The 25,920-nt window shown below is 46.9% G+C and overlaps 1 protein-coding gene across 1 annotated transcript; it reads left to right on the forward strand.

Annotated features, from left to right (window-relative positions):
• Positions 1-234: 234 nt before the first annotated feature.
• EMP1 (epithelial membrane protein 1) lies at positions 235-14,141 on the forward strand. The gene is made up of 5 exons (XM_084506007.1): positions 235-786; positions 11,635-11,753; positions 12,420-12,522; positions 12,627-12,767; positions 13,373-14,141. Exons 1-5 carry the CDS (start codon positions 564-566, stop codon positions 13,534-13,536), a joined length of 750 nt encoding a protein of 249 aa, XP_084362133.1. The 5' UTR covers positions 235-563; the 3' UTR covers positions 13,537-14,141.
• Positions 14,142-25,920: the final 11,779 nt, after the last annotated feature.

Genomic DNA, 25,920 nt, shown 5'->3' on the forward strand with positions numbered 1-25,920 from the left:
TCAGAAAACTGTGAATCACAAACTCCCTGTTCCATCTTTCCTTCCCATGCTCTCCCTGTGGAAGCAAACCACCACCATCTGGCCAGCTTGCTCTAGAGTCACCACCAGGCCAGAGCTGCATTTTGAGCATCTCTGCTCTTTGGTATGTTCCCAAAAGTCTTGCCCGTGCCCATCCCACAGGTCAGATTTGCATTCCCTCACACTGCCAACCTTGGCAATTTCTCTCTGTGCAGAAGAGGGCTGAGGGATGTGGTGACTCACCCAGCTTCACTACGTCCCATGCCAACCGGCTGTTTGCTTGTTTGAGGGAATTGTATTGTTGAAGTCTCGTTGCCACATTTGTAACTACACAATATTTTTTATGACAACCAGAAGTTCAGTTTTATAAACAGATGCTGTTGTGGGCCTCTATTACTCAGCTGGATCAGCGTCAGTCTTTTTTTTCCAGGCTGCGGTCTCTGTGCTGAGCTCTGAGTCAGACACAACCCTACACAGATTTCTTTGAATCGCTGGTTTCCTCCCAGTGACTCTTGACACCTTGCCAACAAAGCAGGGCGTAGCTTATGAAACTTTTTTTTTTTTTTCTCCCTCGCTTTAAAGGCAGACTGATTCATAGTAACTCCTTTAAAACAGAGTGGAGAGACACCACCCTTGCGCACCACCGAGGAAACTTAAACCACCAGCAGGTCACTCCCCTTCACTACGGCTCTGCGCTCCGGCACAGCAGCACCGCGGCCCCGCACGCTCCTGCTTCCACAGGTGCCAGCACCAGCCCCAGCCCACACGGTAAGAGCTTCACTCCAAATCCTCAGCGACTTTTCTCACTCACGGGTGCCTGCTCCCCTCGTCCTGCAGCCCAGCTTGCTTTTCTCCCTTGCTCTGCCACTTTGACTTGGCATACGAGCTCGCCACAGGATTCACCTCAACTTTCAGCATTTGCTTTGAAATCCAGCTGTGTTATGGGGTAAAACAATGCTGCAAGTATATAGCACTGGCTCCAGCAATGTAATTCTTACCTCCAGGGCATGTGCAGCTGGGACACCAGCTCTGAGAGCCCAGGCTGGGCCAGCAGTGACATGGGAGCTGCCACACTCCTTCGGAGCAGCGCTGGCATTGTTTACAAATGTGGGAAAACGCCCGCTCAAAGTTAGGGCTGCTGGTTCAGCACTTTTGGCTCTTGCTCACATTTTTCTGCATGTCTCCGTTCTCTCTCCACTCCGTCAGTATTTTGCCAAGCTCTAATTTAAAACAACAGCCCTTGTTCCAAGTGAAGCTGGAGAGGCTTTGGGGTACTAGGGGGAGCAGCTCTCTCATGCTGTTGGGGGTCCCAGCTCCTGAAGCCAGCCCCAGCTGGAACATTGCAATGGGTGGAAATTCATGCTGCACCCCCTCCTTTGCAGCACAGACCCGGGAGCAGGGAGTGGTGAGAGGCAAAGCGAGGGAGAGTGTGGACTTGATAGGGTGTGGTGGGGGCAGGCACTGATGGGAAGTGTGGGATCGCGGAGACTGGCAGTTTTCCCTACTCACCTGCCTTTCTCTATGCAACCTCTCCCTCTCCCTCCCCGTCTACACCACTTTTCTCACTTCATCAGTCTGCTGTGGTTCGTGTCCTGTGGTCGAATCCCTGAACTATTTTTGAGGCCTGAGAAAGGGAGCGCAGTTTGCTGGCAGCAGGCTTTGGTTCCCGTAGCAGGAACCCTGTCCGCCCCTACAGTTTCATGGGGCTGAAAGAGCCCAAAATTATATTCAGTCCAGCTGAGAATTGCTGGGGCTCAGGTTGGTGTTGTGGACAGTTATTACAGGGATGTCCAAGAAGCTGGGCTGACCATGTCTTGTGGCAGCAGGATGGATTTTGTGACTTCTCGAGGTCCCCTCTTGCTTGCAGCTCGGTCACGCAGGGATCCCTCCTGCCCAAGAAATAGATGTGTTTCAGTGGTCAGGAAGCTGCCTGAGGCAGCTGACAGTCAGTCTGGGTGGAAAGTGTTCGGGGGAGTTGTCATGATTAACAATGAAATCGGTTTGTTAAAAAAATAAATAAGTAAATGCTGTGGCCGCAGAGCAACTTTCACTCAAAGGCTTTGAATTCCTCAAGGCACCTCTGAGAGTAGCGTGGCCCACTTGACATTTCTGGATGGAGTTGGATTCTTTCCTGAGCAAACACAGAGGGAGCAAAGCATGAAGATCGTGAAAGCATGGAGCTCGTTAGCTATCGTTCCTGTGATAACAGGGGGCTAAGTCAGCCGAATGTCCCCATGTCCCCACCCAGCCCACCTCACCCAGCTGCCAAACCTGGGGCCTGTGTGCAGAGGGAGCATGGGCTGGAAGGCAGCTTGCTTCTATCCGCCCCACTGGGGAGCAGCATCCAAAGGGCTGCAGCTCACTCCCGCTCACACGGCAGTGCCTGGAAGCACGGCCTGGCAGGCTGCTGCTGCTCACCCACCCGAGGAGCTCCTCGCTGCAGGCTCCTGTGGCCAGCTCTCTCCAGCTATGAGCAATGCCTGACTCGCAGACCGGGCCCTTTGTCTCGTGAGAGAGCTGGGCATCTCCGCAGGGCACAGGCTGTCCCAAGGCAGATGTACAAGAGAGGTGGAGCCGAGCCGCGCCCAAGAGCACGCTAGCGGACAGGGAATTTGGGATCCTGCCGGGAGACACCCAGCTCTGGGGCGGGTGCCATGGGGCTGCTGGTGCTGCCCGCTGCCCTGCTGGGGACAGGGGCTTGGAGAACCGGCCCTGCTGGCCTAGCTGCTGGTCTTTGGGTTTTGTGGTGTGTGAGCAATGTGAGTGCACGCGGGAATTGCTGCTGGGCGCCCTGGGGTGGAGCGGAGGTAGCGTTTTGAAACAGCTCTGGGAGATCTGCTGATAACAGCCCGTGTCTTTTTGGTGAAAGGCCCACCTGGGGGCCTTGCTTACCGTGACAGAGGAGGGGTTTGCTGCAGGCATGAATCCATCTCTGTTCATCACCCTCCCAGCTACAGGGCTGGCACATGGGAATGCAGGTTGCGTCCTTAGCTCTGTCCCCGCTCTCACAGGGCTCCGCAGCCCCATCAGCCCCAAGCTGAAGATGTAATTCTTTGATCCACAGCACGTTTCTCCTTCCCACTGACTGCCTGATGGGTGCTCTCTTCACAAAGAGGAAGGGACCTGACTAGTGCCCAGCTGGGGTCTGACCTCAGACACTCAGGCACCCCACCAGGCAAGAAGTAGCACTGCTAGACCCCCTGTATCTCTCCTCCTCCCATACCCTTTGATAGGCAGATGACAGCACCGCCATACAGCACAACACAGGGCAGGCTGCAGGGTGTGGTACTCCCAAATTTTTTCCTTCCTGCTGTTCGCATACAAAGAAAATGATGAAAAGGGACTAAAAGCTGAGCATTCTTCACCTTTCCTTTAAGGCGTGGAGATGTAAAAGCCCCAGAGGTGCACCCCCAAAAGGGAGGGTGAGGAAGTAGATTTCCATCTCCCCATCTAAAGATGGATGCTTAATGCAGCACAAGTCTTTTCTGCTGAGGCAAAGCACCAAACACAGAAAAGGAGACTCTTCTCCATGGCCTTGCTGAATTGATAGCTAACCGGTAGCTACAGTGCTGTAACACCAGCCCCGAATGAATGAGCTGAGGCACCAGCCCAAATGTGACTGTACAGATCCTCTGCCAGCGTCAGTCATCCCATAGCATGACAAAGGGTCCAGCAGCAATTTCCCATATAAACAGCCCAGAGAGAAGTCTAGAGTACCTCCTCTTTTACACTGCTTTCTGATATTACTCTCCAGGGAGGGCAGCAAAGCAGTACATCCGGGGGCTGCAATCTAAAGCAGGATTTCTTCAGTCCCCCCGGGAGAGTTTTGGAAAGTACCTCCTGAGTTTGAACAGCTGGTCAATGAACAAAGGAAACCCGGGCCAAATTTACAGCTCCACACATCCTCCTCCTCCTGAACTTTTTGCAGCAGGGCAGAGAGTACATGGAAGCTGTTCTCTGAGTAAGATCAAATGTAGTCCATGCTCTGTCATGGTAGGGAAGGACAACTCTGCTCCTGAACCCACCCTCCCTGAGGACCGACCATTTCTCCAAGCTCTTAGTTAAGATTTAACCCTTTTCCCTCATAAAAATCAATCTGCTCCACAGGCATGGATGGGTATATGCCAACAATGAGCTTCCAGGAACAGATCGTGGACTAGGTCATCCCCAGGCATGCAGAGAAACACAATGGGCTATTGAGCACTGGGTGGCTGAAGGCAGGTGAGCAGTGGCTAATGCTCAAGGCTTAACTCTTGCGACATAGAGGATATCTTTGGATTTGAGGAAATCTGGGGTGAAGGCCTTCATTGCTCTTTTGCCCTCACAGGGCAGAGTCTGCTTAAGGTGGGGAGTTGTGAAAGCAACTGCCAGGACTGGGTCCAGCGTCCACATTCTTCTCATTCCTGATCGACATCTCCCCTACGGGCCCCAACAAGCCCTAGGAAAAAAGACAGTGAGAGCCATGGGAGAAAGAGGAGTGAGCTGCAAAATGCTCAGAGCTGGGAGCAAGCTGGTCAAGGGGCTGCTGATGACCAGCTCCAGAACTCAGTGCCAACCTGCCTGCTAGCTGGATTCAGCAGCTGCAGCCAGGTCAGTGTGGTGTGCCCCAGCAAGGGGACTTGTGCAGAAAGCCATTTCCGTATGTAACATGAGCTCAAACAATCCTTGTCTTACATGGTTCTGCCAGCTCGTAGTAACTGCAGATGTAAGCAGCCTTCTCAAAGCCAGACAGGACATTTTACTTCATGACCACCTTTGTCCCCTTTTCCCCCCAAAGACCACAGCTCAACTCCAGGCTGCACAGCATCCTCTTGTTTGTTCTTTATACCCAGGAGGTGTTCTTTCATTCATCCTCTCTCCCCCCCTCCCCCCCGCCACCCCGCCCAATATGCTCTGGAGGTTGAAAGAAAGACCCATTGAACAATTTTGCAATTTAGTCCTTCACTGTGTTTTCCAAGCTGGGTTATAGGAACAAGGACACCCTGGAGGCAGACTGACCCAAAAGCTCAGACTCTTGAGATGTCTAAGTCACGTTGACCTCAGTGTCTCATAGTCTGTACTGGCACGTTCAGAGGTTTTTCAGTCTTGAGAGAGAGGGACTCTATCTGAGGAGGAACCATTTATTCACTCTCATTAAAAATAAATATTATTTTTTTTTTAAAAAAGGGACAATCTTTATCAAACTATCTATGTAAATCAGAGATTTGCAGTTTTAAATTAAAAAATGCAGCCAAAAACACATCCAATGTGGGCTCCACAGACCTTCCACCTCTATCTAAAGGCTATAACAAGGAAGAAAAGCAGGCACTCCCAAGAGAAACAGAGAAATGGTATGTGCACTTCTGCTCACACCACGCTGTAACCTGATCTTCCCTGTCAGAGCTGTCAGGTGGTTTCTCCCACATGGGCACTGTCAAACTCGTGCAGGTAAATATGTGCACCTACAAGGAATCCATGCATGAGCACGCATGCATGCACACACATAGTTCAGCTCTGCTCACAGAGAAACCACAGACACACACTCCCATTCATACGGGGAGCCACACCGAGCTGCACACACACACCCCTACACACGCCGTGTCATCTCCCAGACCGTCAGTTATTTCTTGCATATCTTGGCATCTTGTCTGAGCCCCTTCAAGTCCCAGCAACTCCCAGCCTTTCCCTATATCTAATTCACCCACCCAGGGACCATCCAACGCATCAGGGGCAAGGGTGCTTCCCAGAGCACCTCACAAGGTGCAGAGGATCACTTCTGTGCTGCTTCTAGCTTTGAGCTCCCCTACCCCACGCTGTCACACTCTGCCTGCCAGTCCCAGCCCTTCCACCGCGTGTCTAGTGTGAGGAGTGACAGTGTTTTCCTCCCGCATCGGCTGCTGGCTGCCTGCCCAGCCCCGGGCAGCTGTCTCTTCCCCTTCCTACTACCAAGTGAGCTCTGGAGTTTCTGTTGATGTTGTCACATGGCTGAACGCTCCAGGGTGGTTTCTTCAGGAGAAAATGCCAATTTCTCAGTGTCTGCCCTAGGAGCTCTGACATTTCCCCACTCTCAGATGAATCATGAGCATGAGAGCTGGAAAACCCTAGTGTCTCATTTTTTCTGATTCCCCCTTGCATCTGTCAGCAAGGGGAGGTTCGTTACCAAGGGTACATTCTCGAGGACGTTGTCTGGCCCCACAAGAAGTGATTCACGTGCTGAGGCTTAACCACTCCCTTGGGAAAGCGATTCACCCTGATCCCTTGGAGAATGTACCACCAGGAAATGCTTCCCAAGAACCACGCAAAATCTTTCATTTAATTAAGCTTATATTCAGTTTTAACCCCTGGGGCTGCTCTACTCTTTCCTTTTGTTTGACATTCATCTGCTACTTCTACAGCCTCGCTGTGCCCCATGTGGTCACCCCAGACAGACAACACCCATGCACGCATAAAATTTTCTCACTGCCATAAACCAAAGGTCTCTATGTGCCCACACACGCCTCCTGCCCAACCCTTTTCCCACACATGTGAAATCTCTTTCCAGAGGCACCAGCCTACTCATCTACATCTCTATAAAAAGTATCTGACTTGTAAATTGAGTCAGGCCGGTCTGTCAAAACCAGGTTCTCAATAGCTGTGCTGGCGTACAGTGGTTTGTAAAAGCCTGGAGTCAGCAAGGACTCCAGATTCAGCTAGATTTAAAGCAAGAAGCAGAGCAAAGGTTCAAAATAAAAAAATATTAATAATAAAAAACAAATCTGCTTGCTCAAAATTGTCATGAGCTTTCTAGTATCAGTGCAATGGGTCCAAAGTCACCGTGCCACGAGAATATCACAGAGAACGTCACATCTTTGCAGTCAGCCAAGTGGCCCTGGGCATGATGAGAATTCACGCTCATATCATGCACAGCGACAAGGCGTGTAATCATAGCAGGGCTAACATGAAGCCTTGGCCTCAGCTCTGTCAAAGGCAGATCTATGAACTCAGTAGAGTTTTGTTCTATCCTGAGATTTCTCCTACTTGATGGCATCATGGCAGCATTGCTATTTGTAGGCTACCTTTGCTGTGAGGAATGCACCAGTGACAGTTTGTGCCAGTTTCAGACAGCACCAAATACTTTGTCTTTTCTGTCCCATTCTTTCCAATTTTGCCCTTCCTTTCTGAGTGACCTTGACCCTGACTTAAAGCACCAGTATTCCTGTGTCTATGGCCAAATTCATGTGCTTTCTCTGAATACTGGAAGATATATCCTACCACCACCATCAGAGACAGTGTACTGGTTGAGAAGGACCACTGATCTGACTTACTTTTGCATTTCTTATATTCTGTGGTGGCAGCCAGAGGAGGCAGAATTTCTTTCATCTCAGTTGCTTTCAATCCATGGAGATTTTTGTTGTGTTCATAAAGGTGTATAATCTTTCCCCAAGATGTTGAAAAATTGAATGTCTTAATCTCAAGGCACTTCAGGAAAAAAAATAGATTTTTAGGGGAGTTGCAAGTCACCACAGTGCTCACAGAAGGTGCAGTTTAGATGTCATGTGCTCTCTGGACTCTGTATGCTCTCCCTTCAGTCAGCATCTCTCACAGTACCTCATCAGTTCATCCTAGGAGAGGAAGTCCCACGCAGAAACTTCAGTTCAGAGAGGAGAAGAGGAATGCAAGTCAGACGACTCCACCCCTCAGGAACATTTCAGATCCAAAATATTTCAGATTTAATTGAGAGTGCTCCCATTTTTCAACCAAACAACCCAATCATTCCTGTGGAAACATCCTGTACACTTCCTCTCAACTCCTTTTCTCTGCAAGAAGCAAAGGACCACTACCTAATCTGGCTTGTCCTCTCAAGTAACCCACTCCCTTTATTTGAGGAACTATAATATGGGAATTATACTTAGTTATATCTCCAAGTGGCACTTTGCATTCCATCCTGATGCTATGCTAAGCTGTAAACTAAGGACAAGGACTCACTTATCTGGCCTGCCCTCCAGACAGCAGGTTCCAAAACACTTAACTAGACAGAGGGACGTTATAGGTGGCTACATCTTGCTTGCATGGGAAACCTTTGTCTTAGTTTTTAATGGAGTGCTTGACTGCTTGAACTTGAACTGGCTTGCTCCAGATCTATGTGTTGTTTCCTTGTATGTGCGCTCCTGCATGAATAGAGAAAAAGTCTCTGTGTAGATATAGTCTGTCGTGCTTATCTGTAGGCATTTTTGTGCTGAAGGCTTCTATGGTGATTTTTATTCATGGTTACTGTTGGTGGGACTTGCTATTTCTCCTCATCTGTCAGCCCAGCCTTCTGTCATCAGTGCAAGATCTTCTCTCTCGACTCACCCATGCAGTTCAGCAGGTGCATGATCTTGGCTCCTTCTTCCCCACCAGAATATCCTACCTCAGTAGCCATTCTACTCTCATATCTCAGCCTTGTTTTCCTTGGCTTAGCTGGAGTCTCTCCTTAAGGAGATGCACCAGCACGTTCACTGCAGGATTCACAACCTGTTCGCTTGACAGGTTCTTGAGAATCAGCCCTAAAACTAATAGTGTCCTGAACACTTTTAGGGTTAAATAATTATGGTTTTGAGAGCTTTGGGGTGAGTCAGTGGAAAAAAACGGCAGCTCTATGAAGGTTAAGACTGACTCATAATCCGAGAAGAGCCTAAGGAACTCCAAATCCAACTGCAGTTTAGAAAGGGGAATGTTAGAAAAGGCATTTGCATGCAATTGTGTCCTATTGCTCCAGCAAAGTGACCCCACCCTGTAGCGGAGAAAGATGTCTCACACTTAACAAATGGAAAGAGTATCCTGTCAGTCACCAACACTCTGCCAATTTCTCTGCATAATGGGAGGAAAAGTCCATGTCATATAGTCAGAGAGAGATGACTCTATTTCAATCCTGTTCACCCACTGTTCCTTTGGGATTGTTCTCCAGTGTTTTATTTAAAAAGCAGAGAGAGGTAAAGGAAGGGGAAAGTGAATGAATAGAGAGGGAGGCGTGTGCTTTAACTCACAAAGATTCAAAACTAAGCTATGAACATATATCCCAGGGGGGATGCATTTGATAGCATGTATATTCAGGGAGAGGTGCTGATGTTCTCAGGAAGTAGGTACACTGATATCACCTGAACTGACAGTGCTCTAAAGCAGTGCAAAAACCGGGCAGAAAGAGTAAAGGGAATAAAGGATTTGGTTTTCTCCTTTTCTTCTTCCTTTTTTCTTTACATTGAAAAGTAACATTTTCCCTCATTTTTGTTTCTGAATGCAAACAGAAGATGCATTTTAAAGGACTATTGTAATCCTTTAGGGTGTCATGAAAGTAGGTTTTCAGTCTTTCAAGTACAGGGCTTTTTTGAAGGTCCTCAGAAATAATGAGCAAAAAAAAACCTCCACTGAACTCATTTTTAAAGAAACATGAAAAAGAACATTCATCTAGGAAAGGAAGAAAGTTTAACCACTGTTTAGCAAAGGCACAGCAGGCAGGTCTGCCACAATTTGGTATATACATAACAGTAGACAATAGTGGCAATAGCATTTGTTACATTCTGTGTATGAACCAAGGTAATCAGAAACAAGGATGACAAGTATTCGAAGGGATGGGAGCATCTGACTTAGATGCTGTGTTCAAGGTACCTGCTGCAGCTATATAACTAAGTTCAGCAATAGCAATAGTTTCACAGCTCACGGTACAGTGGAGGTATCCGGGTCAGTTCCCATCCAGCACTGTAAAACCCCCATTCTTTTTTGCAGTCAAAGAGAAGAAAGGGAGTTATTGCTCAGACCAGATGCGTTGGTAGCCAGTGTATAGTACTGAGAAACCGGCTTCTAGCAATGCTAAACACACACAAATGACCATTACTACAGAGAGGATCTCCTATGGCTGTATTTCCTCCCAGATCATCAAGGAAGGCACTGTGACAAGACAGGCCACCACCAGTGTCCAGGCCATCCAGGCAAATCAAGCCCTAGAGCAAGGGGAAGTTTGCTAGGGCAACCTCAAAGCAGACAAGCAAGCCAGGGCTAAATTTTAGAGAGTTCTTCCAACTGAGGGAAACCTCATGGTTGCCAAGTTCTTACTGAGGAGATACGAACAGTCACCAAACCTAATTTATCCTTCTAAAGAATAATCTTTCTTGGGTAGGAGGGCTGCATAACAAAGCTAATCCTGAATTTGGACTAAGTGCCACTGATGGAGAAGCCAGCCTGCCCACTGTAGTTTGTGGAAACTGTATCCCAAGCAGTGCAAGGAATAGCTGCAGGTCTTTAAAAGAATACAATCCCATATACACCCACAATGAAAGACAGGATTGGAGAAGGTGGAGTCAGTGAGTAAATAAGGAAAACATTTATAGGACCTTACAAAGCTTTTTGTCACAGTTTGCATGAAAGACATCATGAAATATAATTGTGTTGTTCCTTGACAATGTTACCACACCCTGTACAAATTGTGACAGCATCAAACTTTACTTGAGTCACCTGGACCAAAATAACTTGACAGCCAACATTAATTAAATGCTTGATGCTGCTCTTCAGCAGCACTTCAGTATCATCCCTAGCAAGAGATAGAGCAACACAGAGCTGTGAAACTTTCTAGGAAGCAGTCTTTCAATGGCCACAGAGTCGGCCCAGCAAACTTTCCTGCCTGATTACTACCAAATTCCTGGAAGGAGAGGAAATATGCTCACTCACTTTGTGTGAATTGCCTGCACTCACTCTCACGGCTGAGATTTATTCCTTGTATTTCACATTTTTAGGGAAAAAGACAGCAGACTTGATAAAGAGTGTCACAAGAGCTATCTAAAGTACATTTCCTTCCCAAAAGCCTTGTCGTTCCAATGACATGTTCATCAATGATAATGAATCTTACAAAAGTAAAAGCTTGCAGGGTACAGAGGGAGGAAAAAAAAAAAAAAAAAAAAAAAAAAAAAAATTTGCATTACAAGAGAATCTTACTGCAGTAATAAAGTGAACTGCATGCCTCAAGTTTTAAAAAGGAAAAGAGTACTTTTCTTTTCAAAATTAAGCATCTCCCTCTACTCCAGAATACTTCAGTGGTGTTTCTGTTCCAGTTATTCTCCTTACATAGTGGAGCAGGCCATTGAGTACTGGGAGTCCCCCAATCCATTCTCTACCATTGCTCAGCACCTGATGTACCCAAGGAACACCCATTCTTCCACTCCGCACCACCTGTCAATGTCCCAGACCAGCTGGAGAAGGCTGTACTGCAAAAGGAAAAGAGATCAGGAAGACAAAATCTTTCCTGACCTCCGTGAATCCTGTGAACAGAAACTCTGCTTCCTGGAGTGTAGGCCTGCAGTATGTCGCTTTTATTTTACATAACCACACACTAGTTTAAGCAACCTATGTATATACCCAGGCTATTTTTAAAATGCTATAAAGCTAACTACCCCTGCTCTACATCTCCTCCCAGACTGGTTCCTTTACCTCCAGGCTTTCTTTAACTGCTTGAGCAACTCCCTTGCAGATTTTGACAAAGGTTTTAGCTATGTTTTTTCGTGACTACATGCTTCCAGAATGGATTTAAGATCAACCTGCTTTGTCACACGTAAATAACGCTTACAACAATGGTATTTTTTGATTTAGCCCTTCCCTTCATCATCTCCCTCTGCTCTTGTTCTCCTCCAGAGCTCTCTGCATTAGCGACACCACCTAGGAAGGACGCCAAGATGTTGGTGCTACTGGCCGGTATCTTTGTAGTTCACATCGCCACCGTCATCATGCTCTTCGTCTCCACCATTGCCAATGTAAGTAGAGACCACCCTGGAGGAGAGACCTGGGGGCTGCTGCCACATTCTGCAGCAGTAACCCATCACGCAGGCTGGTGGGTGCTGAGGTCTGTAGATGAAAGACATCTGCTCGCAAGTAAGAGCACGATGCAGCGAGTTCAGGGCATGCTCAGCAAGCTGAATCAGGGTGGTATGGGGAGGCAGCGTGTGCTTGCCATGCTCTGTGCTGCATCCCAGAACCGGCAGCACCTGAACGCTCCTCGTGCAAGCGAGAGGAGATCAGCAGCTGATGGCTTTGAAGCGGTGTTTATCATCCCATCTGGCTGTCAGGCTGTTACATAATTACGCACTCTCCCGTGCCCGTCTGTTTTTATGATAACAGCCCGCTCCCGGGAGCCGCCATCCACACACCTCCTAACATTTTACCCCTTATCACCACCCGCCAAGGCCCGCGGCCACACCACAGCCGGGCCCTGGCCCCGCCGCCGCCCTCCATCTTGCGACGCCCCGCGCGGGGCCCCTCAGCCGCGGGGCAAGGCCGCCGCCATTTGCCGCCGCCATTTGCCGCCGTGCCCGGGGCGATGGTGACCCCTGGCGGCTCCGCGGGGCCGGCCGGGCCCGGGACTGTATCCTCCCCTCCCCCGGTACGTCCCCCCCCAACACAACGGTGTCATCCGATTTCAGGTTTGGATGGTGGGCACCACCGGCAGCGGAAAAGGCTCGTGGGGACTCTGGCTAATGTGCAATGGCACCTGCAGGCAGCTGGTAGTCAGCAGCAGCGAAGCGGGTGAGTAACATCTGCCTTTTGGCTGTGGCAGTGATTTGCCAGACTTTGGTGCACAATACCGAGGCAGAGTCCTGACCTCAGATCTGCTCCCTCTGTGTTCACAGCGCCCCTCAAAGCAGCACAAGCCTTTATGATCCTCTCAATCATTTTCTCCGTCATCGCCCTTGTCATGTTCATTGTCCAGCTGTTCACCCTAGAGAAAGGCAAGCGTTTCTACATCACTGGAGCCATCATGCTGGTTTGCTGTAAGTATGCACTCCTTGAAATTGCTCTGCAAGCACAAGTAGCCACATGTGTCTGCCACACATGGCCATCGGGGAAGTTGTCAGCCAGCTAGAAGTTTCCAGCGGACCAATTTTTGATAAAACAAAACATAAAGAAACTGGAGAGTGATATATACATACTTTTAATCTAATTTAGATAGTGAAAATATTTCCAGGTTTTCATTAGAAATTCTCAGTAAATATTGCAAAATACCTTTGGGGGAAAAAAAATAAATATATATATATAAATATATATATAAAAAAAAGTACTTCAGGGGGCAGGGGAATAAACAGTTAGGCAGCTACTGCTCATAGGATCCAACATATAGCGCCAAACTGTCTGCAGATCTTATTGCTGATTCCCAGTTATCAACAGTTTATTCCACATGGCACCCAATAAGCAAGCCCCAAGTCATCATGTCTGCAAGAGAAACCCTCTAGAAATAAGCCTAATGGGCAGCAGCCCCCCTCTTGGATGACACAAGACATGCATAGCAGCCGCAGGGGACAACATGACTTCAGATGTCCTGCAGCAATGCTGGTTTCTGTGCATTTTCCAACTCTCTGTTTTCCCTTCCTTCCCACAGGGTTGTGCATCCTGATTGGAGCCTCCATTTACACAGCTCGGTTCACAGGATTGCGGTCAGGGTTCGTAAATGCTCACCACGGCTACAGCTTCATATTGGCCTGGATCTGCTTTTGCTTCAGTTTCATCATTGGCATCCTCTACCTTGTTCTTAGGAAAAAATAAGGCTGATGGGAGTACTGGGGAGAGGGTTGGCTGCTGGAGACAGGGAAGAATTGCTCTGCTGAGAGAACTGTTGGGCCAATAGGAAAAAAAAAAAAAGAAAAAAAAAAAAAAAAGAAAAGAAACAGCCACCATCATCACTTCTGCCACCACTACAGAATAATACCTAACAAAACTAGAATCCTCAGAAACTCATTCACCAAACAGAGGGAAAAACAGCTCCAACTGATCTCTCACTCCTGGGGCTGCTGCACCAGAAATCTGCAAGTGACCCAGACAGCTGTTCCCCTTTTCTGCACAGTTACGCCATACCTTCACAAACATTCAAGCCCAGCAGTGATGACTGAAGAGCACCACAAAAAAAAGGGCTACATCTTTTTCCCTGTCTAGAGCCCTTCCCACTTACCTTTCAGTGTGCCTTGTGGGTTGGGCAGTGAGGCTTACAACTCCTTTTTTTGTCTATTGAAACAAATGGTATGGGCCTTTTGTTACAGTTTTATATATATATATATATATGCACATATAAGAAGGTTAAAGACATGAAATTGAGAAACAACCCAATAGAAATCAGATTAAATTAGTATTAAAAATGCTACATGAACACTGCAGCAATATTTTTTTTTCTGTTCTGTTTCCTATCTGACATTCCCACAGTTGAATCAAATACAGTTAGGAAGGGCAAATATACAGACATGGATGATGGATAGAGAGAGAGAAAAAGAGGAGGGGGGGAAGGTACGTAGGGGTTCCTAATTACAGAGGATGCAGTTGCTCAATGATGCATATGCAGGGAGGGAATCATCTGAGTGTGTGTCTACATTTAAATCTTCTATTTAGCTCTAGAACATAGCAACAACACTGGAACATCACTTTTTCTTTTTCTTTTTTTTTTTTTTTTTTTTTTTTAAGTCCTTATCTGTAGGCAGGTGGTTTTGTTTGTTTGTTTGTTTGTTTTTCCACATCGTCATCCAGGACATAGTATTAATTGAGAGCCCCAACTTGTGACAAAACTTGTCACAAAAGCAGATGCTACCTGAAAAGTATTCCCTAATGAGAGACTTGGAGAGATGAGACAGGACTTGTGTGTTCTGTTCCTTGCTGCACAATCTTAGGCCAGTCACTTAAACCGGTGCTTTTCCATCTGCCTATACCTACCTCCCAGGGTTGCTGAGATATTTTGAGTCCACTCTGTAATACAAGGTCCCCACGTGAAAAGCTGACATGGGTAAGTCAGGCATTGTTACTGCTGCAACCCACACGTTTCTGTCAGTTTGAAGAATCTCAGTTGCAAGCTGAATTTGTAAGGGACAAGAGGTCAAAACTTCCTGTGACTCCATCCATACCTAAAAGGCAGAGTATCTAAAAATGTATAGGTGCAGATTGTGCATGGGCCCTATTTACCTCTCCCCACGCCCTACCTCCAGCCCCCCTTCTGTTACATTTTCTTCTTATGTAGACTTTATCAATTTGGTGGATATATTCTATTACTGTACGTTGCTGTTTCATTAACAAAGGTTATTTCATATATAGTCATTGTAAATACTTTGAAATGCATATTTTTAACTTTAAGGGTATAAAAATAAAAAATCTGATTCCCTTTATAATAAAGAGTTTTGCTTTGGTGCTTTTTCATTAGTATTTCAGATACTTGTTAACAGGTATTCATTGTACTCAGTGAATCAAAGCTCATTCCTTTAGGAAGATGCAGAACAACCATGTTCTCTTTTTTTGTCAGTCTAAAAGATCTCCCTTTTTGGAGAGGAGGAGGAAGCAGAACAACTGTTAGAGTTCTTGCTTGAGGCTCTCCGCAAGCTCAAGCAGATAGTGTGGGCAGTGGTAACACTCAGTCCTATAGCAGGCTTTGCTTCACATCCAGGAGAGCTGGCAGTGTACTTTCTCACTCTGGCTGAATCTCATATCTGTGTGAACTGGTGCCTAAGGTGCTGTAATATTTATTATGTCTAAGACCAACCCTCAGTACAAGTGATTCCTAAAGCAGTATCACCAAGGTGTTTGGGCCACTGGACTTGGTAGAGCTCCTTAGCTTTGTCTGATCAAACACAGTAGTGGGTCAAGAGCTTGAACAAAGAGTCCAAAGACCAGGACACAGGCAGGTCTCACCAAACCATGAGCACAATCCTATAAGCTCTGAGGTGAGACCTATCAGGAAACAGCTTGATAGGATTACTGTTTTTTTTTTTTTTTCTTTTTTTTTTTTAATCAATTAAGCCACCTTAGGAAAATCTAAAATGCAGGCTAATCAAGGGCAAAACCATGACACGATACCTGTAGAAGGTGAAATTTCATAACAGAAGGACATCATATGCAGATGGGTGTGGAAAGGCTCATGGTGTGCCGTGGGTGGACATTTGCCTTGTCTCAGGAGGTACCAGGAATCTTGCTATGTCTCATCCTCTTGGCACTCCTAGAAGTGCAGGGTAAGCAAAGACTGGTCGGGCACTGGGGGATGAGGGTCCTCTGGCTACAGGTGGGGAATACAGGGAATGCTAGCCAGAGAGCTCTGCAGGAGTGCTTCCACTGCTAGGCTGGTATCTGTGCCCTGTTTCTAGCATGGCCCAGATCACACCTGACAATATCACACCTAACAGGATGACAAGACAATCCCAACTTTGTTGGGATGACCAGGACAGGTCACAGACAATGGTCTCGATTTTTGAACACTAGTCTCCTTTTGCCTTGCTTCATACTATTATTGTTGGCAGCTCAGCAAGGGTATGAATGCTACTTGATACTCTGGGCAGCTTGGTTTGCCTGAAAAAAACACCTGGGCTTTTAGAGAATTGGTGCTCTGATCTATAGTCAGTAAAAATCGCTGGATCCTCTGGCATCTGGCAAACTTTGTCAACCCAGTCCCTTAAGTATAACCCATCCCAACTGAGACAGTCACGCCTGGTAGGTCTCACCACCAGCTTCTCAGTCCTGTTACATTAGGAGATGGTGGTCAGGGAATTACATTTGGCCCTGGCAGAATAGAACACACCAAACAGAAAATCAGATGCCCACAAAACTAAATCAATTACAAAACAGAAGGAAGTTGAAAAGGATATGAGCAAAAAGAACTATTGGTTGTGTCATATGACTGGTGTTTGCTCAGAAAACGTTTTCAACACAACCTGGAGGGTCACTGACCTAGTGTCACACAGACCTGTGAGACACAAAGTTATGGCACTCCAGCAAGATCGATTACAGGAACCAAGCCTCACAAGGGCCTGGACCCAAACGGACTCCATTACATCAGGGACAGATCACAGAATCCTTGCACTGGGAAGAGAGGCCTGAAACAGAGGAAAAACAGAGTCCTGCCAGATGCAACTTTTCTGAGAGCCTCTAAGTAATGAGGATAAGCACAAGTTCTCCAAACAGGAGGTGCTTGGTGTAATGAGGTGTTGCCAGCTCCAACCATTTTGTTAGCCATACTTCGGAAGAACAAGTAGAAGCTGTTTCCATACTCACCACAAGGTAAGGAGAGCCGGGAGCTGTAGGAAGAGCTAAAAATGACAGTCAGACAAGAGACAGCAAGAAGCACTCTTGCTCTGACCAGAGCATTGAGCTATGCAGGCTGGAAAGAAGCAGTCCAGTATATGCTCACATTAACAGGTTTGAAATGATTTATACATGTTCAGGGGAGTGTTGCAAAAGCTGCAGCAGACAGTTCGGGGAAGATTCCTTCTCTGTGAAAGACAGAAGCCAAAATCAGCCAAGCAAAGCAACTACTCCTGGGCTGATCCAAAGGTGGTGACAGCACTGAAAACACAAACGCAACAGCACCATTACAGAATGCAGCTGCCTGCCAGCACAGCCAGAATGGGAGAATGGCTTCACTCCCTTGCAGCAAAGACAACAGATGAAAAAGGAAAACCACCACCATCAACAACACAAAAAACAAGCATGCAGAGAATGGAGAGATGATGGGAGGCATTAGAGGTGATGCTGGGAGTTGTGTAAAAGATTATGGGTCACTTCCAGCACTTCAGTAACTCTCCACCCCTGACATCCAGGATGCAGTTATACCAAGAATCATTTAACAGAGGAGAAAGTAAGAAGAAATCAGCATGAAGTATTATCCCATTCAAAGCATATCCAGCCCAGGGGGCAACTGAGAAATATATGCTGTAGTTGTGTTAGTTGTTTTTAGAAGGCTGCCTAATCTTGTGATTATCTACATTTGCAGCTCTGCCTGCTCAGATAATAAGAACAGCCAGGGTACCAGTTGATTGCCGGAGGAACTGTGGAGGAATTTTAATCCTAGACCCTCTGTTCCTGCATTGCACGGTTGGCAAGGTGCATCACTGCGGGCAGCTCAGCTCCCAGACACTGTCAGAGCCATAGGATTGGATTAGGTACACCAGTGATCTGATGCATGATGACAAATATGTTGCACAGTTCCCCCAAAGTATGTGGGTATCTGGGATAAATATACACCTTGTCATCTGTTACACTGCTTAGGAAACTTGATTGCCTTTCTGCTAAACCTAGTATGGAAGGCTGTAGCTGGCAGCCTTCCTCCTTTCCACACCCTCTCAGGCTTCTAGGGACCAGAAGAGTCAACCCACAGGGTAAGAGGCCTCCAGCTAGCATATTCCTAGAAGCAAGATCAGGAGGCATGTTCTTCAGTGGAGATTTATGAGAACTCAGCATGTTTCAATTGATCTCCTAGGCTAACCTGCAATGAGGTCTAGGGGATGAGGCAGTGCAGTGGAGCTCTGCCCCATGAGACCTGCAGAACAAAACACAGTTAGAGGTGCTAAAGGAAGGGATGCTGGGGGTATTACCATTCCTCTCTACCTTCCAGATAAATCTACAGATGGACAGACACCTGACTTTTGGAGTCAGCAGATGTATATTTATTGTCCCACTCTGCTCTGCACTGGTGCGGCCTCACCTTCAGTACTGTGTGCAGTTTTGTGTGCCCCAAAATAAGGACATAAAACTATTACAGAATGCCCAAAGGAGGGCTACAAAGATGGTGAAGGGTCAGGTCTGGAGGGCAAGACATGTGAGAAGTGGCTGAGGCCCCTTGGTTTGTTCAGCCCCGAGCAGAGCAGGCTGAGGGGAGGCCTCATGGTGGCCTGCAGCTCTCAAGAGTGGAGCGGAGGGGCAGGCGCTGAGCTCTGCTCTCTGGGGACAGTGACAGGACCCGAGGGAATGACATGGAGCTGGGACAGGGGAGGGTCAGGCTGGGGGTTAGGGAAAGGTTCTGCACCCAGAAGGTGGTAGGACAGTGTGAAAAAAAAATAAATAAATAACCGGGGCGAACTGTTGTAGCCATCTCAGTGCCAAAGATCTGCATGTGCCCTCTCAGCCCCTCGCTGACCAAAGCCCCCAGTCCCCTTCATTGTCACTAGAGGTCAGTGCAAGCCCGGTGATGCCTCTGCTAGAATATATCATGTTTAGAGGCATGAGCGTCCCCATCTAAGGCCAGTGCTGTTTTGTCGAAGTATAATTCAGAAATGGGAGCATGTCCCAGGCTCACTTGGCAGCCCTGAGCCAGGCTCCCTGCTAGCCTGTGGCACGTCACGTACAAGAAGGCATGTCAGGGGCAGCTTGTCCCACATAAGAGGTAACATAGTGGGAATATTTATCACCAGTGAGAAATCTACAGAGAAAATGCAAATGGAAGAAGAAACCCTACCTTACAGATAAAGGGGAATGAATGTACCCTTCCTAGCCATCAGGCCTGAACAAATGATCATGGCTCAATTCTCTTTGGCCACTGAGAGCTGTTTTGCACTTAAGGAGATAAATGGGTTTGTCCCTTACTCCTGCAGTTAATGCCATCCCCTCTGTTCTGTCAGAGAAGCCAAGGCAGAGAAATTGCATTGACCTGGATCAAGCAGGCTGGAAGCAGAGAACAGAGAGGGTGCTGGAGTGCCCTGAAGAGGGAGAAACTACAATCCAATTTGCAATGAATTTGCTGCAATAAGGCAAAGTTTGTATTTGCAGTGCAGTAAATCTAGAAAGAAAATCTAGAAGAAAAAATCATCTTTTCCACTTAAATTCTGAGGTTTCTGCAAATTATGAAACATTTCTTTGATCCAGTCACCAAAGCTCTGGCAGAGGTAAGAGAGGTCCAGGAAAGGGCACTGGCTTTGGGGAGTCCTGGAAGTTTTTGTGAAGCTTTGGAGAAGTATCTCCTGTCCCTTAACCTAATTCCTCAGGTGCACCTCCCTTACCCTCAAGCTGTTTTCAGTCTCTGCACACAGCTCCCTTAGCTGCCACCTCCCAGACTGCTTCTCTAGGAGTGGGAAATCAGAGTGGACCCGCTGTGCTCTTTATACAGTGCAATCTGGGACAAGAAAGGGAAAGGCTGTAGCTCTAGCAGGCAATTCAGAAGAGATCTTGGAGGGGAGGGCACAGGACTGGAAGGTGTGATCCAGCTACCCCACAGCCTTCAACCATGCCTCCGTCAGCAGCAGAGAGCTCTTGCTGCAAGGGGAGGAAGCTCTTGCTGCCCCCCAACAAGTTCTGGGTATCAGCTGTTTAGGCCATGCTTGCTGTGTGCCAGCACAGGTGAAGCTGGTGGTCTGCTAACCCCTTGCCACCTCCCCAGCTGCTCTCCTGGAGTGCTGATGGCTTCAGTCATGCCTGCAGCTAATGAGCAGCAATGAGTGGTGAAAGGAGACAGGCCCCCAGAGAGAGCCTTTCCATATTACTTTCACAAAGTGACTAATAAACAAGGGCATTTGGGTCAGGATTCATAAGCCCTCAAGCAGATATTGGTTATGAAAAGTCAAGCAAAGCCACATCCAGATCCAGTGTGCTTTGGAGCAGAACCAGTGAAGCCCAGGGAGCAAAACTGGGCTGATCTGTAGAGCCAAAGGAACAGTTACTGCACATTGGCCCGTGAACATTCAGATGACTGTAGCTTTGACACATACTAAGCACCCAAGCTGAACTTCTCCCTTGCTGTTTCTCTCTGTCACGTTTTTTTTTATTTTCCCACTTAGAGGGTAGGGAAAAAAAAAATTTTTTTTTTTGCAATATCTGCTTCTTCTAAGGAAAAGCTTAATGAAAACCAAATGCTTTCTACCATGACTCTTTATTTCATCCTTTCCTAGAATGACTTCTACCCTCTCCCTACTGCGGAGCTGGAAATACACTTGGCAGAACAGCAAGCTGGGAGTCATGCAAGAGCCCTTTGTGGCCCAGGGGATAATCAATGCCACTTAGACCAACACATATGCTATAGATAAACACACCACTTGCTCGGAGAAGCCACAGTCAGGAAAGTTAGCCCACTCTTAGCTTTCTGACCATTCTAGCTGTGTTGCACAGGTCTGTAAACATCAGAAAAGCTTTTGTGACATAGCAGAGTCAGATCTAGGTGCAATGCAGGCAGAAAACTGACTGCATAGCCATGCATGTGTCAGGCTGGGTGGTGCCAACAGAAAAAATCTATGTTCCTACATTGTAACCTCACTCTTTTCCCCAGGATCACTGATCTTAATGGGATCTAATCAAAATGGAGCTCTTCCTTCATCAAAGTGCTCTCCCTTTGAGAAGGTGCAATGGATGGGAAGCCACAGAACCTGAAATTTTCCATCTCTTTCGCTGTCTAAAATTGCAGTATTCATGACAGCATCGTTCATACACATGGATTCATCTCAATTCTTATAGCTTCACATACCCTATTTTACAAAAGTTGGGAGTGTGGCTGCAACATCACATCTACCAGGTATGGGAAGACAGATTTCTCCTAGGAGATAAGTTATGACACATCTGCCTTCCGAATCTACCAAAGAACTGACTGTTGCCAGTATGCAGACCAGGCCTACTATCTGCATGTCCACCTTCAAGACTGTCAGATTAACAGTGTAGGTGCAACTTGTCATTTAACCAAGAGCACCCAATATGATCTATAACCCTTCCAGGTGTGGGCTCACCAACACATGCCGTCTCACCCCTGTAGCAGGTAAAGAGCCACACAACTTCCTTTGGGACTGCTTTTCTCTTGTTTCACAGTGCTGCCACCTTCCAGAGCTCCCACAGGTACTCAAAGACAAAGGTCTCAGCTTAAATCCTCAAAGCCATCAGTGATTGTCTTGCATCACATTTACCACTCTTGTCTACCGCAGGTGCACTCCTAATTCCTACGAGTGTTGATAGCTTCCAACAGCCCTTGCCTTTTCAAAGGGCACTGCAGACAGCCATTTACACTTTAAATAGATATTAAAATGAAGCCACCTGCACGCCTTCCAGTTCCCATACTGCAGAGCAGAGTGATGGATAATGGAAGTGTACCAAACACATCAACAGTTTCCACTAGCAACTGCTGCATGATACCAACTTCAAATATGGACAGGAAATGCCTTTTGATATCAAATGTAAGTTTCAACCCCATAAGAGTCTCTAAAAATAAGCATTTTATTCCCAGCCTTTCTTGATTTGATACTAAATGGATTGTACAGAAAGACCAAGCTCTAGAAACAGAAATAATATCAGAGGTACAGTTTTAATTGCCTGATCCTATATTCTTCTCCTTTTCACAGGACCTGCTGCCTCATTCAGCACATAGACATGTTCTTTCGATGAGGCTATCTTTCTTCCACGCTGTGGCCATACTTATCTGCATGCCAGCAGTGCACTGCACAGCATACAGAATCCTGCTCCCTCCTGGGCTTTCCGATTTGCCTTATTATTATTACCACTGAGCAGTCCTCAAACTCAAAAGGACTTTTGTCTTCCAGTCACCCCTACAAAAACAAACCGTTATTACAGCCATTTTAGAAACAGGGGAATTGAGTCATAGGCAGATCACAGTCAAAAATCTGTGATGCTGACCCTTAACTTTGGGCACTACAGTGGCTGGCTGCCCCAGCACACAAAATGAAACAGCTTGTGGTCATTGCAGAACAGTTGGGTCTATGTGGTTTGCTCAGCATCCTGTAGAGTCCATGGCAAACGCAGAGGGAAAAACCAGGATTTCTACAAACCATGGTAACATTCTCATCATGGCTGGTGTTACTCAGTCTCTTGCTTGCACACAGAGGAAGAAATAATTTTGCAAACATCTCCTTAAGCCAACAGTCGCCAGGTCAGGACATCTCACCTGGGAGACATTGGGAAAGTTCCCACTGATGTGAATCCTCTGGATGGGAAACACAAAGACACAAAGATGAATGTCAATAGGATCAACTAATCTTATGTGCCAGAATCAAGACACCAATAGCCCACATGTAGAAACCTCCATTCACTCAAAGCACAGCTCCCATGGGTTTCATCTGCAGTGATTTCTGCAAAGCAGACCCCAAGGACTCCCATCAGCCCTTTTTCTCTGCTGCAATAACTCATGTCTGCTTAGATCTGCTTTTAAACAATTGAGCACAAGCTCTGTCTTGGCTGAGAACCAAGTGCTGCACATTTGCATCCCAACTTTACGCCTTCTTGCTCATTGAGCCCATCCAGATGGCAGGCTGTATTTGAGGCTTAATGATCTGCTTTCCCTCCCCCCAGTATGGGCACAGTAAATCACTGGCAAATCTTCCTGATGGTCTTTTAGAGGGAAGACAGATCAAATACATATAGTGTGTTTTAAAATACCAAGTCCTTGGGAAAATTATGGTCTGCAACATTGGTGAAGGGCATGGATTCAATCAGATGACATAAAATGCTTGCAAGTCAGCTTCCCTTGCCAGCCCACACTTCCCAAGTCCCCATGCCTGGGACTGTTTCCTTCACCTATTGCCTTCATTAGGCAAATATTTTGCCAGACCTGTCTTGCTCACTCAGCTCTTGGTCACCTCAGTTCCCTACCTCCTCCAAAGAAACTCTCTTCTAAGAAACTCTCTTCTAGCAGAGACAAGCAGACCAAAAAAAAAAAAAAAAAAAAAAAAGTAAAACTAGTCTGTTTAAAGGTCAGGTGCTGCTCACAGAGGCTGTTAGAGCCATGGCTTCCAGAGTAGAATTTTACATATCCAAGTTAGGATCAGGAGATGTACATGCTCATGACATGAGATCCAGCTGCATCTTCTGCCCACAAAGCACGATGAAGAATACAGAAGTCTGCTCGCAAGACCAGACCTCAGACAAAGGAGAAGTGTCTGATTTTAAGATATCTGTATGTGTGGCAATATAAGATAGTTTTGTCATTTGGCAAGAGGACAAAATGACACGTGCAATCTTGGTCACAGTAAATATCCAGAGGTCTGTGCACTGGCTGCTTTACCTGACTCCCCACAATAACACACAGAATGCTGTAGGACAGGCACATAGTCACGCTGAACTGTCCCAACAGCATTTATCAGCCTTAGCATGAAAGTCCATCTGTGTCCAGTCTGGGGACTGCTAGCTCATTGTCTTCAGACTTCCCAATACCAGCAGTGAATAAGGCAAAGGTTCGCACTGTTCATTAAGGAAAGGCCCTGTGCTGAAATGCCATGTGCTAATACAGTCAATGATTTGGGATGCCAAAGCAATTTATTTAGGTTCACACCAAATTTAATTGTGCTATTTCCTGGGTACTCAGTTTTGCTCCTCAAATTAACTCTTTTTATCATCAAAAGACTGCTTTTCGGTGTATGTAGTATGCTTATAAAGAAAAATTCCCTCCTGTGAAGTTCACTGTATTTTGATCTACTTAAGATGGATCTGACAATAAACTTAAGTGATTTGTATGCCTTACACTAACCATCTGCATAGAAGTAAGCATCAGCCATAGCTTACATGTAATATACTGCACAAAATATAAATACATCCACATGTGCATTAAAACAAAATGCCAATGCTATTTCTCAAAGAACATGGGAGTAAGGGCCAGGGGCCAGCAAAATAATTTTCAGCTTTTAAGTGACAGACAATGGAAGTGATCCAGTCTTGCATCTCATAAGTACTGGCAGATTGGCCAGGATTTGGATGCTAACAAAGAGATTCAGTACATGGGCCTAGTTTCAATTAGCAAGCATGTGTCCATATGGTTCTGTGTGTGTGTGTGTTTATACTGAGTGTTCTTTCCTGTTAACGGGCACTGCAGAAGTACGGGCATGCATGCGTTTGCTCGTGCTTGTGCAGGTTCAGAGCTAGCTCAAAGGTGTCCCCGTGCACAGGCAAAATATACTGCTGACACACAGAATGTGGCCTTGTTATTAGCCATGACAAGACCCTGGAAATGCTGTTTTTAAACAGAATACCTCTCTTCCCTGGCAGGAAAACAAACCCAAGCACCAGCAGTGAAAGCATGAAGTCCCCGCCATGTGAGAGGTCTGCCACTGTGCTGGGGTCAAGAAGCAGCAGCTGGTGCTGGGACAAACCCCACCCAGGGAGAAAGGAGGGCCAAATACCGTCAAACCTACTCCTGGCAGACATATCAGCCAGCCCTCCCTGCTTTGCCTGTAGTCCTAGGAGGCAGAGACCACCAGTGCTTACTGCTCAAGTGGCTCATACAGTCTCTTCTTGAATGAGCACAGTGCCACCCCTCACCAGGGCTGCTCAGCTGCTCCAGCAGTCTGCTTCCCTCAGAAACCTCCCACATGGCCTGTGCCCACTGCTGACCCACAAGTGAACATGTCAGACCACACACCTGCCTGGATTTGTCAGCAAGCCTGTATGGCTGTGTGTCTTGTCCTAAGTACTTGTTTCACCCAGCTTTCTTTTAAAACAGTGCAGTTGTGAGCTCAGACATGCAGAAGGAAGAGACAAATGAGATAAAATAATTTGCACATGCTAGGAAATAGAAACCCAGTAATTTTTAACCAATTAATGCATCCTTAAGCTTAATTTTATGATCAGAGGGCTGGAGCACCTCTCCTATGAGGGTAGGCAGAGAGATCTGGGGTTGTTCAGCCTGAAGAGAAGGCCCCAGGAAGACCTTACAGTGGTCTTCCAGTGCCTGAAGGGGGCTTACAGGAAAGCTGGGGAGGGACTCTGTGCCAGGGAGTGCAGTGACAGGATAAGGGTGTCGTGGTTCCGCTCGAGTGGGCAGCCGAGCTCCACCACAGCCGCTCTCTCACTCCCCCTCCTCAAAGAGGAATGGGGAGAAAATATGTGAAAAGGGCTCAAGGATTGAGATAAGGACGAGAAAATCACGCAATAATTATTGTAACGGGCAAAACAGACTCGGCATAAGGAGATAGTAAGATTTATTGCCTACAACTAACAAGCGAGAGAAGTGAGAAAACAAAGGAAAAAAAAACAAAAGCACCTTCCCCCCCCATCCACCCTCTTCCACCTCCTCCCCCCGAGCGGCGCAGGGGAACGGGGAATGGGGGTTATGGTCAGTCTACAGCACTTCTTCTCTGCCGCTCCTTCTCGGTCACTCTCGTCCCCTGTGCTGTGGGGTCCCACCCACGGGATGCAGTCCTTGATGAACTGATCCGGCGTGGGCTTCCCACAGGCAGCAGCTCTTCCAGAACTGCTCCAGATATGGGTCCG

This window comes from Aythya ferina (assembly GCF_964211825.1).
Source record: "Aythya ferina genome assembly, chromosome: 1".
Lineage (NCBI taxonomy): Eukaryota > Metazoa > Chordata > Aves > Anseriformes > Anatidae > Aythya > Aythya ferina.